This window comes from Orbicella franksi, chromosome 3 (genome assembly GCF_964199315.1).
Source record: "Orbicella franksi chromosome 3, jaOrbFran1.1, whole genome shotgun sequence".
NCBI classification, from domain to species: domain Eukaryota; kingdom Metazoa; phylum Cnidaria; class Anthozoa; order Scleractinia; family Merulinidae; genus Orbicella; species Orbicella franksi.
Window position 1 is genome coordinate 19,729,224 of NC_138147.1, and position 13,819 is coordinate 19,743,042.

Below are 13,819 nucleotides of genomic sequence, written 5' to 3' on the forward strand. Positions count from 1 at the left end.
GAAAAAATGGAGAAAATCTATCGAGTAGAAGTTTGAATTTTTTGCAAAACGTACTATCGAATTCCGTTCATTTGACCTCTTCGTTTAGCTGTGTGTCAGTTTCAAATGCCTCTTGAAAAGTTAAGGTTTGTGAAAATGATGGCAAAGTTTGGAATTATTAACGCCACAGATTCACTTAAACAAAATATTATTAGGATAGTTTGCCTCTGTTGACTTATCTCAGTTTGATATTTTAACCTAAAAGCCCTGCACACCATGCTGAATTACGCGCACCAATTTATCAAAATCAGACTAGTTTTCCACACGCTTTATCTCTGAAACGAGGTCGGTGACCCCCAATTTTTATTTCATTTCTGAAACAAGTATATCATTATCTGTCCGCAGTAGAAGTTTAAAAAAATCTATCGAGTAGAAAATTTTCGCGCGAACGTCCTTAATTGGCCCAATCACAGGGCGCGTACTAAGTGAGAGATATAATAAAATATTTAATCCCGTAAAAGAAATTTCAACGTTTGGCGTCCGAAAGATTCTGATGAAATGTAATTAAAATAACTTGATTGAATGCTACATTTGTACATTTCTGGTCTTATCTATGGCGACATTGTAGTGTGAGGAATTGTACTTGGTATTTGGGAATAATAACGATTCGCCTACATTTACTGCACTCGTGTTTAGCAAGGTAAAGGTAAAACTTTCGGCACCAGCGCTGCATCCCTCACTTGTTTCGCGGCGATTGAATTTTTTCCGTCCACAAACTCCAGCTAGAAATAAAATGGTAAAAGCCTTTATTCTCGCTTTACTACATATTACCTCGCTATCTCAGTATAAATTCGGTGGTACTATACTAAATGTATTAATTTATGAAATAAAGCTACCCCCGATTCGTACGATTACCGAACCAGACACTTGCTATAATCTACCTACATGTTAAACACGCAGTATTAATTCCAGCTTCTCCTTAGCAATAAATATATCGACACGTTTGAGTTTATCGTTACAAACCGTTGCGTTGAGTAAACTAACAGTAATTTCTTTATTCCTAAGGACATCTAATGAGCCATGGTCAAAGGATTATTGAAACATCTCGCCTTTTCTGTCATCACGCATCGCTCCTTTAAGGAATCGCAGAGTAACGCTTTAAGGCAGAAAGCTCTATCTAACAACCATTACTATTTTACAACTATGAAGTTCGCACCATCCCTGTAGAATATTGGTAACTATTTCAGAGCTCAGGATACCGTCAAAATTCCTATTTTACCACTTTCTGTAATTTTCCTTTGCACAATACAGCAGGTAAGGTAAAACTCTGAGTTCGAGCTTAGTGGTCCATTTCTACATTCCCTCCCCATCCCCACTCCCCCAGTGTCATGCCCAAGAACAGAAAGCTATGACCCCGGCCAGGGCCCGCTTGATGCGGAGTCCAGCACTGGGCCTCCAAAGGAAACGCCATAGCAGTATGTGAATTCTTACGGATATTTCACGTGTACGATGATACAGTAATTAGATCCCTAGTTGGGGTTGAGTTGAACGCGAATGCGTTCACTGAGGCGTGCAAGATAAACTGTAAGGAGAAACTCGCGAAGATGACTTACGTCCATGTCACATTATTAAAAGTATGTTTTGCTCATCTTGTACAACAAGATACTGAAAGTGCCTGTACGATGATTAATATATACACACTTGCATAGTCTTTCCAAAAAGTTAAACTCTAGAATTCCACAAGGATTAAACCGATCTTTCTTTTCTGTCAACACCGGCTTACAAGATCAGCAGAGGCGAACCCCTCAAGTGAAATTGATGATATTGTGTTGTGGATTTTTCTTTTGCCGTTCCTGTCACTATTAGATCAATAGAGGGCGTGCCTAGGTAAGGAATACTTAACCCTTCCTAAAAATAAATTAATTTTCTGGTTCTTATCACTCGTTTAGTCTATAATTAATGTTAGAATTAGCAGATTTCAATGCTCTGTCAAAGGTTCTTCCCTCACGAGGCTGTCTCTGAGCCTGCACTGGCCTGAGATCTGGCGGAGGCAGCCGGTGATGCTGCTGCTGTTGTTGTTGTTCTTGTGGTGAATCTCGAGGCTCCAAGATGTCATCTTCATCAGCGTCATCAGGATCTTCCTCAGTGTCTTGTTCAGTATCAGCATCTTCATCGTCATTATCAGCTAGAAAAGAAGAAAAACATCAAACTGATCACGTCACCGCTATCTACCATTACTAAAAGGTTTGCCAGTTGTCACATCAACAACAACAACTCAACAGTCGGGGAAAAAAACAGACTGATAATAGATTGGCTTTCAGAACAAAACTAGTCAGTTATATGACAGGAACTCATAAAAAGGGAGTACAACAGATAATCATACAATACTATGTCAAAGTGTTGTACAACTACCAATATCACAGCTGCGAAGAAATCTTGGTAGAACAGTGGCGGCAATACGTGAACAAACTTGAAACATGAAGCTGGCGTTTCCAAGTTTGTCTCGAACTCTGTTATAATTGACCAAATCATGTTAATTTTTTCTGACAGTATCTTTTACTCCACATATTGCAAGAATGATTACTACGCGGTGACAAGACGATCCTGGCGTTTGTTTGGCTATACTTCTCAAAGGCGCTTCTCTTCTTCGCGTACTTCGGACTCCGGGTCCCCGTCATTTTTCTCGCAAGTCGAACTCGGCTTTCTCAGCTCCACTTGCGAGCACGTCTAGGGCTTAACCAACGATCAACCTAGCACGTAGAGAAGAGGATACTTCCTGACAAAATAACCTACCATCTGATTGCTCGTCTGCAGTGTCTTGTCTGTGCACAGCAGGTATAGGAGCCACATGCTTGTACACTGACCTCCCTCTTGCATCACTATTTTGTTCCTGAGGAAGAATCTGCATTTCCTGTTGTTGTTGTTGTTGTTGTTGTTCTTTTGTTAGCTTTTCATTGTAGTTTTCTTGCATTTCAGCCATTTGTTTGTTGATATTCTTGCGTGATAAGTCACTATCTTGTTCATCATGATCCTCCTCTTCATCCTTGTCGATGGTCTCTCGCTGTTGATTGTCTGGATCCCTGCGTTGATACTGTTCTTGCGGTTCCTGTAGTCTGACATCACTGTTTCCTGGTCTCTGAGCCAGAGGTCTATCATTCCATTTATCCATTCCCATCTCCTCCCCGCCAGGTTGTTTCTGGTTGTAGCTCTGCATGTCTCTCTGCTGCAGTCGAGAAGGCTCGGTTACCTCCTGCATGTAGTTATCAACCGATCTCTTGCTTCTTTTACCCCTATTCCCTTCTTCTCCTTGTTCTTCTTCGCCTTTGTCATGGTCTTCTTTTCTTCCTTCCTCGGGTGCATTACCTTGCTGAGCGGCCTGTGAAACGCAAAGACTACAATAAGAATGTTGCACTAAAACTCTTAAAAGTGTCGGAGGGACGAGAGGGGACTTTTTGCACTGTAGAGGTGTTATCCAGTAAGATCATCAAATTAAAGTTGATCAAGGTAAATAAGCTGCCCAAAGCCAAGACCTAGCGCTCGCACTGTGATTTCCAATATACACGCGGTATTTCATTGAAAGGCTTAGTTAATTGAACCAACTTGAATATAGGGCTTAAGTTGCTCAGGACTGATATCTACAGATCTAAGTCAAAAATCAGCCAATGTTCCACAAACTTCGGAAATAACCTCAGAATTAGAGCAAGCATTTGAAAGATCGTAGAAATCTTCCGAAGATTTGGAGCAATTCAGAAATTGATTGGAAATCAAAACAATCTTTGGAAACTTTTAGAACACAGCTGAAATTCTTTGAGAAATTCTCATAAAGTGTTCTCATACAATTATATTATCTAGGAAAACGAGTGAAGTGAAATAGCGATTTGTGCAATGCTTTCTCGTGTTATTAAACTGCGAGCAGTCTTCTCTTTTCCTAGCGTGCGACGCCAATACACGACAGTCGACAGACGGCCGGAAGGTTTTTTTCGGGAACTGTTCTTCGCAATTACCCTTCACCTTTTCAATATAGGACTGAAAAGATAAATAACAATTACACATTCAAGATAGCATGGTCAAAGAACGGAATAATCAGAGAAGTTTACCTTAACAATATTTGCCCACTTGCTTGTACTGTTCTCAGTTGGTGAGACAACTTGGATTCCAGTGTCCCGGTCCTCAAGTCGTCTATTTTCACTGCTGTCTCTCAAAGGAACATTTCTTTGCTCGTTTTCTCTCCGTGAATTCTCATTTCTTTTGCTTTCTTCTCTGTTTGAATCACTGTCACGTCTTTGATCTGAGTAGCCATGGTCATAAATATCTTGTTTGTTCCCGTTATTATTCTCATCAGCTTGTCTGCTCTTATCATCTTGATCAGAATCTTTTGGAACAAGGAAAATAACAATTCACTATTGCAAGTTCTGTAATACACCGCATAACACCCAACGTCCTACACCTGGCAATAAAACATCAAAAGTTGTGTGATTCTACAAGTAAGTCTAGCCGAAGAGTCCAGAGTCGGGAAACTTGAAGCAAGTCACCGAGCAAAAAAGAAAAGCTTGATGTTTAAAACTCCACGGTTAAAAAAAACAACTCCTTTTGTTAAGAAAGGTAAGTTTACACTGTTTTTCGTTAAAACAAAAGGCGTGTTTCACAAAGAGACAAAGGGTTAGATTAGCCATAATTTATTAGCAGGTGGCTTGTGGGAATTTCACATAAATCATCATAAAATGACCTGTTGTAAGGCGAGCGCGACGCGTAAATATTGTGTGAATGTCCAGACAAGTTTGTCTTTTGCAACATAATCATTCAGTTCTCGCTTCGAGCGAACTCTTTAATAAGGTCAAAAGAAATATATTTCACATTAATTAAAGAACAGAACATTAAAAAAACTGTTAAAAAACGAGGAAAGCTCAATTGAACTTGAAGCAGGATGGTCCATGGCCGCTCGGTTAATTACAATTTTACAAAGCAGTATTATGGTAACAGTATTTCCGTATTAACTCCATACATACCAGTAACTATTGAGGCTGTGGTGGGTACATATCGCTGGCCATGATAGCGTTCCTGAGGTGTATCTTTTACAGCATGCCTATTGTCACTTCTACCAACACCTGGATGACTGTAATAATGGAATCAATCACAGTTACATCACGAAGAGGCAAGTCACAGGGAGCTCCTGAAAACTGCTTCCCAAGTCAATACAATATTTTTTAATAATTTTTCATGACGAAATTTAGCTTAGCAAAGATAAGTAATACACGCTAATCATGTAATGAAGAACGTTCCACACAAAGACGGTCCAAATGCATGGTCAAAGTGCTTGATACTGTTTCAACATTTTTTATCAGTTAATTTGAGAGCTATGCAGCACAAATCTACAAAGAAATATTACATACAGTCCTTTTTCTTGCTGTGAGTTTTGCTTTTCTTCTTGGTCATCAACCCCCACTTTATTTGAGTCCAACGAATTCCCAGCTGTATAATTGAATAACACTTACTACAGTTACAAATCAATCGTCACCAAAGAACAAAGCTTTTTTAAGAAAATCAAATGAAGTCATTACACAATTGACTTGTGGTTTCACTCTTCACTTAAAAACAAGCTCACCCTGGCTCACTCTAACAATAACTGTTGCTCCAATAACTTAATGATTATTTCAAACAATAACCCTACAAACTAAGTTCCCTCTTGGTGAATCCATCATTACAAATTGTTCTCTCCATACAATGTATGTACACCAAATTCTATATCAATATAAGAACAAAACATCAATGATGCTAGAAGTCTCTTTCATACACTTAAACAATCACAGGAAATGTAACAAGGCATCACAATGTGGTATTTTCAGCAAAATGGACCCATGCTGATATGCAACAAGATGGCAAACTATAACAGATGGAAGTTGTATCCATACTGAAGATAGTTATCCAGCTGCCAACCACCTCTCATTGCACCCTGATCACTACAGGTGTCAATTTCACAGGAGTATACTCATAAGTAATGCCATGTGATATTACAGGATAGTTTGACATAAGCTAATTGGTTGTTTGGTCTCGTTGATCACCTTGCCGTCTGCTTGCGGTTGTTTTGCCCTCATCTTGTTCTACACCTTTGATTGCTTGATCCCTATTGAGCTGCGCCTTTTTGAGCTTCTCCTGAACATCATCAAAAAACGAAAAAAGGTCAAATTTATAAACTGGGATATGCCACAGCACTTCATGTGCTCTTGTATTCCTAAGAAAAAGTTAATAGGCTTTTCAATTCTGAAAAACAAGTAGACACTGACCACTGTTTCAAGCCTTTAATAATGGGCAACTTATAGTGGAATGGCTGCTTGCTGGGCAGGTTCATCACTAACAACACACAGTTACAAAACAATAGAAACATAGAAGATTAGCCACTGATAATGGCTCACATACTCTAAGCCACCCAAAATTAAGGTTACCACATACCTTCAGACGTGTCTCGCGTCCAAGCAATGTAACACGTCCAGTTTAAATTGCACATACCTAAACCCTCATATCAAATTAAAGCTTTTAAAGCTGGCTATCAAACTATACCAAGAATTTTGAAATAAAATGAATTATTGAACTTTTCATGACCTCTAAATGGGAGCATTCAAATCACATTTTGAAAGCTACAAGTCAAAGTGAACTTTGTTTTTTCGTTAATTTTTAAATTAACGAAAAACAAAGTTTTGTTCCATAGTTTCCAGACCCAAAGCCCCCAAAAATGTGCCTGCCTTTTGCCATATTCAATTGCAGTAAAAAGTTAGAAAGCATTCGCAAAATAGGATTAACAAAATGTGGAGCGATCACACAAAAATTGCTCTTGAAGAAAACAATATTTCGAATCAAAAAATTTGCAGAGACCTTTTTGTTGTTTATATGTTAAACTAGCTACCGTTCAAATTTGAGGGCAGATGAACAAATTTCCTTTGACTTGTAGCTTTCAAAAGGTGATTCGGACAGTCGAAATTAGAGGTCATGAAAAATTGTAGAAATCATTAAATTTCAAAAATTGTTGTATAGTTTGATAGCCTGCCCTATAAGCTTTAATTTGATATAGAGGTTTAGGTTTCTACAGTTTAAACTGAACATGCTGCATCACTTGGACACGAGACATCTCTGAAGGTATATGGCAACCTTAAGTCATTTCATCTTTGGTTTGCAGAGAAAGGTTGAGAATAGTTCCTGCATATATAACACATACATAAAGCTGCAATTTGTTCCACTGATAATTGCTTGCAAAGTGGTTTCACCCTAATTTTTATCTAAAAGTTTAACATATCTGCTTGCTTTCCTTGCCATTTTCCTTTGTTTAAGATCACACTGACTAATGATTATTGCATAATGGAAAATAAAATGCAAACTATTTTGAAAAATTCCAAACCAAAACCAAATTTACACCACAACATCACAACAGTCCTTGCCCAACATTAGCAATCACCAGTCTTCTTTACACAGATTTGAATTCAGTTTTTCATACTTTTAGCCTTACCTTATAGAATGTAAGTTGTTCCTGCAGAGTTCTGATTGTTTCTTGGTATTGCTGATTTACCGCTGATGCCCGAGAGCTGGAAGACTAACAGAAACAAACAATTACAGTAAAAAAATCACCCTTATCTTGCTTCCCAGCAATGGCGCAGTGAAGACCATTATTTAGAAGCTTTCGTTATTTAAGATGACCTTAGTTTACAATACCAACATTTAAATCACATAAATGTACTCATTTCAACACAACTAAGCCTACTAAAGAAACCATTTCCAGCTGATATCATTCCTTGAAGTACATGTAGAATAGGCCTTGAAAAAGAATTATTTAAAGAACACTTTGGTTACATGAGGACAGAAAAGGCAAGATATTTGTTACTTCTCACATATAATACAGATTTTTCTCTGTTTCTTGTTGAAATGGAGAAAATCAGTAAGGGGTGGACCATTGGACTTTTGAAGAGGGGAGTTATTTTAAAAAAATACTGGTATCTTGCAAGCATGCTTGCGCCAAAAGAAAACTTATGCATATGGCCACTGCTGAAAAAAACATTCATGAATACACCTTCAGTGAGCCGAAGAAAAGCATGTTATATGCAGAAAAAAAATACCATGCATACACACATCCCAAGAACAAAATTTCTAGTGCATAAAAGGGTTAAAAAAAATGCATGCCTGTACCAAATCACCCACCAGCCCTTCAAAATCTCAAATGGTCCACCTGTAAAGGAAAGGATCTATGAAAAGAAAAGAGGAGGTCATCAACCATTTAAGAGAGTAAACTGCCAGAGAAGTTAGCGCAACTGTACAAAGCCCTATATTTGCTTATGTTTCTTCCTAAGCCACATGCTTGATTTATGACCTGGGGTGACATTGCAACATGAATTACCTGACTTTGTAGCAGGGGTATACAGAAAAAATGGGGGTGTATTTCCCTAAAATATAAGCATTAATGTCCATGAAGATAACATGCAATCTGTGCACGGGTTATATATACTAGACAAACCTTGTGCTGTTCAACCTCATCTGCCTTAGATTTGAGATGTGTTCTTAGCTGAACTACCTGTTGTTTCAGTGTTTTGATTTCCTCTGCACAAAAAAAAAAACAATGTCTGAGGCCTGGTAGTTCTACTTAGGGTGTGAACAGCATGTTTTACTGTTGAATTAAACAATTTGGAGAAGCAATCACAAACATCTGAAAACAAACTACAACTACAGTGTAGGTATCTGAGAGGTATGCCTGAATATAGACTCTATAAGGACTGTTTTATCTGCGGTATTAACCTGTAAACATGCAATAGTAACAATAATAGGTTCCCTATTTGACACCTTTTGGGGGACAAGGGATATATGAGGAAATCATATTTTTACAAAGACACATTCAAAGGATGCTTATAAAAGGTGGGAACTTAACAGGATTATGTCAGATAATGATGAAAATAAAAGTTACAAAAGAAAAGCTACATGTGAAACTAATGATATGTCAGGTATTTATTGCACATAAACTTGTGACAAAATAAGATGCAAATCTACCTACCATCAAGTGATGCTATTTCATTGGTCTTCTGTTCTTTGTAAAGCTGAAAATTTCTCTTTAGTTCACTATTCAACTGACTGTGCTCTGAGCTAAGGCGAGTGTGCTGCTGTCGAAGACGGTTATAATCTGTATCTAGCTCTTTATTCTGGGCCTGAGACAAAATGAAAAAGAATGAATATTATAGGTGCAACAAGACATTTGCAACCTTTCATTAGCATCTAACATAATTATGGAAGAAACAGAATGTTTGGTATAATCGCAGGGCTGTCATTAAGGGCCATAACCCGTAATACCTGTTACAGCTGAGTTCACTTGATGTTACGGGTGAAGATGTCGATGGATGGTACGAACATCCTACACTTACCAAATTTATTTTTAAACATTTCCCTTTTGAAATAAACATAACTGTTTCTTGGTGTCTTGCCTCCTTGGTTCTACTATTTATATTTTACTCTGGAGATGAACCTTCAGTTTGTTTAATCGTCATGAATTACATTTAGACGCCATTTTAAGCAGCAAAACTTATTACGCAATGCGCTACTGCAAAACAGCCGGTCGAGGCGGTCGACAAGTACCAGCGATCAGAGCTTCAAGTACAGCAAGTACTTCAGCCGCACATGGGCAGCCTGTAGAACTGAGTATTATGCTACAAAGAGTGGAAGAAAAATTTCCCGAGTCTAGAAATGGTAAAGCATTTCATTCTTATTACCACTGTAATGGAAAGAGATGTTCAATGTCTGATCCAGCTTATTTGAGCTCCTCTAATGGGAAGATAGCTTGGTAATGTAGAGATGTTATTATAATTTTTATTTCCGGTTTCACTCCTGTTTTATGACCATAATAACGAATTATTATAACTGTTAGCAAACATAAAACCATATTGCTGATTATGGACTGTCATTTATGTTTTTTTTAAACAAGGAACACTCAGGTCTGTTGGAGATATTTTATAACTTTATTCATTTGATCTCTGTAAATTAAGGTGCATGAATTTGAAATTATGCACTGTGAAAAACAAACAGTACTAAAATAAGGACCACTTGCATAGGTTGGTGCAACAAAGATGTTATTTCACTATTTGCTGATGATGTACTATAACATATTATCACTCTGTTTTATCAGCATTTTTGATTAGAAAAATTGCCATTTTGCCATGCCCTAGAAAGCAGGAAAATGCATTTCTAGGGGTTTCATGCTCAAAAAATTTCTGGGGGGCATGCCCCCAGACCCCCCTAGATGCTCAGGCCCTTTCGGGTCTTCAGAACGTGGCCATGGGCCACATATTTCACTGCTACGGGTGATAACTTACATGCAACGGCTGCTTCAAAACTCAATGACAGCCCTGTAATCGGGACACAAATAATTTGTGTTTATTTTTTTAAAAGTCCACAAGAGCATGTCAGTCTATAAATTAAAAGTACAGTGCTAGCTTTTCAATTTTGTAGTTCATTACCCATCATTATCTTGCTAAATTTGGGGTTGTTATTAACTCTGTGGTAGTAATTTTCTACCTTGGTTGACTATTATTTATTTTTGAGTTTCACTTTCATTCCAACATACATCCCCCAAAAAATTAACTTCCAACTGTTGACTGGCTGCAGCATTTTCAAGCTTCAAAGTAATTAATAAACAGTTATATCTGTTGTGCAACCAAAAGATGGATGATATACACAACTGTAGGTAATTTACTGAGCAAAAGAAAGTCAAAGACAAATAACAGACTAAAGAACTAACTCAAGTCACCTCAAGTGGCCAAATTGCATCCACTTGTGGAAACCAAAGATCTCAGATGTTGTACAATAACTGTTTGTTAGGCATTTTGGCAATGAGAGTGTTTAATTAAAACAATTATTCATTTTGATGTGATTGCCACTCCACTGAAAACGAAAATTATTAAATACATTGCAGTTACAAGTAGTCAATACTATTCAGTATATGACTAGTTGCTTTTCCAAGGAATCTCTTTGTTTAGAATTACAAATTAAGTAAAAGGAAAAAGTGAGTTTCAGGGAAAAAAGTACAAATTAGTTTCTAAAAAAGACCAGTCATATTGGAGAGCTTGTGATAGCTAGTTAATGTAGACAGTTCGTACAACTGAAATTTAGCAAGTGAGCAAGATCCAACCACTCAGTACATACAGTACCACATAAGTATTGTACATGTACATGTTCCACTTACAACTATGTTGAATGTAACACAAATATACAGCATGCAACAATTACCTACCTTAAGCATATTATACTGGGTCTCTAGTGAATTGAACCTGTTCATGGCTTCATGCTGTTAAACAATAACCACAGTAAAGTGAATGATTTCTTGGATGATATAGTTTTACTACAAATGAAAATCAAGTAAAATCAATGAAGAAAGTTAAAATAAAGGAATGTTACAATCACCTTGGAACGTGTTATATTCAACATAAAATCATTTAGCTTTCTGGAAAAATCTGTAGAAAAGAAAATTAAACCAATAAGCTTTACTAATACAATACCACAGTTTCACCTCCCTATAATCAACACAGTTATCTGAAACTCCCTGCTATATCAAACTCAAACTATTTACCCTTGAACACACATTTTCAGTCATTTACCATCAGCTATATGTATCTCAACCCCATGCCATTTTGAACTTTTTTGCTTCCCCTTGAGAGTTCAAGATATATGGGATTCAACTGTAAATAAAACTTACTTACAAGTTACTGGGTATTTGTTGTGCTCACAAAACAAGTGAGTAACACAGCATCTGATCAAATCAGTTTTTTTAGCAAGAAGCAGCTATGCCTATAATAATCTTGTAAATTATTTTACCTGAGACAATTTGCCCAGTATACAAGACAGACAGACAACTTTTATTTAAGCACAATTAAAGTTTTAAAAGTTAATGTCACTAATGCTTTGGCTCAGCTTAGTGCCAACCATGAAATTCCAGTTGTTAGCCTTGAGCTTATTCTTCAAAGAACTGGTGGGCACATGTTGGAGATAAGGAGTTTGTCGTTGCAAAAATTTTGTCCTTCACAAATGTTCAAATATACACAAAGAAGAATTTCTGCATCACAGATTTAGGAACCGTAAGTCCAGTAACTACAAAAACTAACCCAGCTTTGTATTTTTGTGATCTGTCTTCTCCTTCTGTAGTGACCTCTCCAGCCGAGCGCGGTGTTCATAAACAACTGAAACAAATAATAATAATATACACCATAAATACACCCTTTTTAATCTTTTTGGTGTGGGACATAAAAGGTATCTAGATTTTATAAACAGCCAGTAAGTGAGTTCCTTTACATATCAGTCTTTCACATATGCATTTCCAAAACTTTTGAATGCTCCTCCTTTGGACATCAAGTCTGAGGACACTGTTACTGCTTTTAAAGGCAAACTTAAGACATTATTTGCCTTGTAAAGCATTTTCCATTTTCATTAAAATCTGAAATTATGATATAGTAATTTTGAGGGAACAATTTTAGTTTTTTGGTCAGTAAAGTTGTGATAGTAATTTTAAGGCTTGTGATAAGGGTAATTTCATTGTAATGTACATTCAAGCATATCCAGATGGAATTTGTGCACTACAAATTTTACACTTTCATTGTCTACTCTTACTTTCTTGCATGTGATACATGGCATCAAATGAGCTTCTCCACACTTAAATAAAAGGCATGCACCATTTAATTCTCACCAGAGATTGCAAAAAAACCTGTTGCTGACGCAAAACTGCTCAAATGCCTATTGTACAACCCAGGATGAAATTTCCACAATTTATAGGGATGAATCAACTCCAGAGCCAAAATGCTAAAACTACCTGTAAGACAGATTTTGAGCTATTTTTTTTCACACAATTCAAAATTTCACATTTTCAAAACTGTTGGGACTCAACACACAATAATGTCCCTGTGGTTGCATCGTGGAACAAGACAAGAAGTAACTGTCATGGTAAATGCACCTCTCTGTCATGGTAGGGTCTGTACTGTTTCGGATTGCTTTTTTTAATGTTTGTAAATGAAAGACGATTCTAGAGACTGTCATCGGCTTTCTAATTCACATGGAGCTATGAAGTCACAAAATCAAATGTGTTAGACACCTGCAATCCCTTCAAATTTGTTGACTTTAACGTTAGTCATTGAGAGAAACAGAGTGAAGGAGTTACTCAGTTAATCTCACTTAAGCTTAATGGTAAGAACAGTAACTCTAACAAAACCCAAGGAATGTACCAAACACATGTTGAACTCTGGTCTTCCGCATAACAATGTACAACAGGTTCATCATAAGGAAAATGTGTAAGCTTAATTCCAAACAAAAACAAGAAAAACCGAAATTTACAAACAACTCAAGTAATTTTACGGTTTTGGTTCATTTTCTGCATCTTGAACATAAAATCTACATCAATAGTCTGTAAAAGAAATGTGAAGTGAAAATATCTAGTAATTTATTTAAGCTGAACAATATTATTTTAAAAGCTTGCGTTTCTAATCCACAACAAAACTACACACACACACCTTGAAGCTGGGAAGATAAAGACTCCTGCTGCTTGAAATACTTGTCGGTCTCTGATCTGGAAATCTCTAAATCCATTGAAATATTGCTATACAAATACATTGTGTACCCCAAACCTCCAACGAGAGCGAACAGAATAGCTCCTTGACAAATCGGTTTGTTTCTCCTGTTGCACATCTTGATCGGCGTTTAGCACGTAGCTTGAGTAAAAATAACCTCCACGCAATCACTCACCTCCATTCATCCATGCAGAAAAAGTTCAAAACATTTTTATTTGAATGCCACTCAGTTGCCCAAGCTGACGTGGAGACAACAAATATGGCGGCTA

The 13,819-nt window shown here is 37.1% G+C and overlaps 1 protein-coding gene across 1 annotated transcript; it reads right to left on the reverse strand.

The window, feature by feature from the left end:
* Positions 1-762: 762 nt before the first annotated feature.
* On the reverse strand, positions 763-13,819 carry LOC145482592 (uncharacterized). The gene is made up of 13 exons (XM_081461194.1): positions 13,494-13,819; positions 12,099-12,173; positions 11,401-11,450; positions 11,231-11,284; positions 9,005-9,155; positions 8,474-8,556; positions 7,475-7,558; positions 6,039-6,129; positions 5,370-5,448; positions 4,986-5,092; positions 4,077-4,351; positions 2,773-3,355; positions 763-2,164 (listed from the first exon to the last, which is right to left on the reverse strand). Exons 1-13 carry the CDS (start codon positions 13,666-13,668, stop codon positions 1,917-1,919), a joined length of 2,055 nt encoding a protein of 684 aa, XP_081317320.1. The 5' UTR covers positions 13,669-13,819; the 3' UTR covers positions 763-1,916.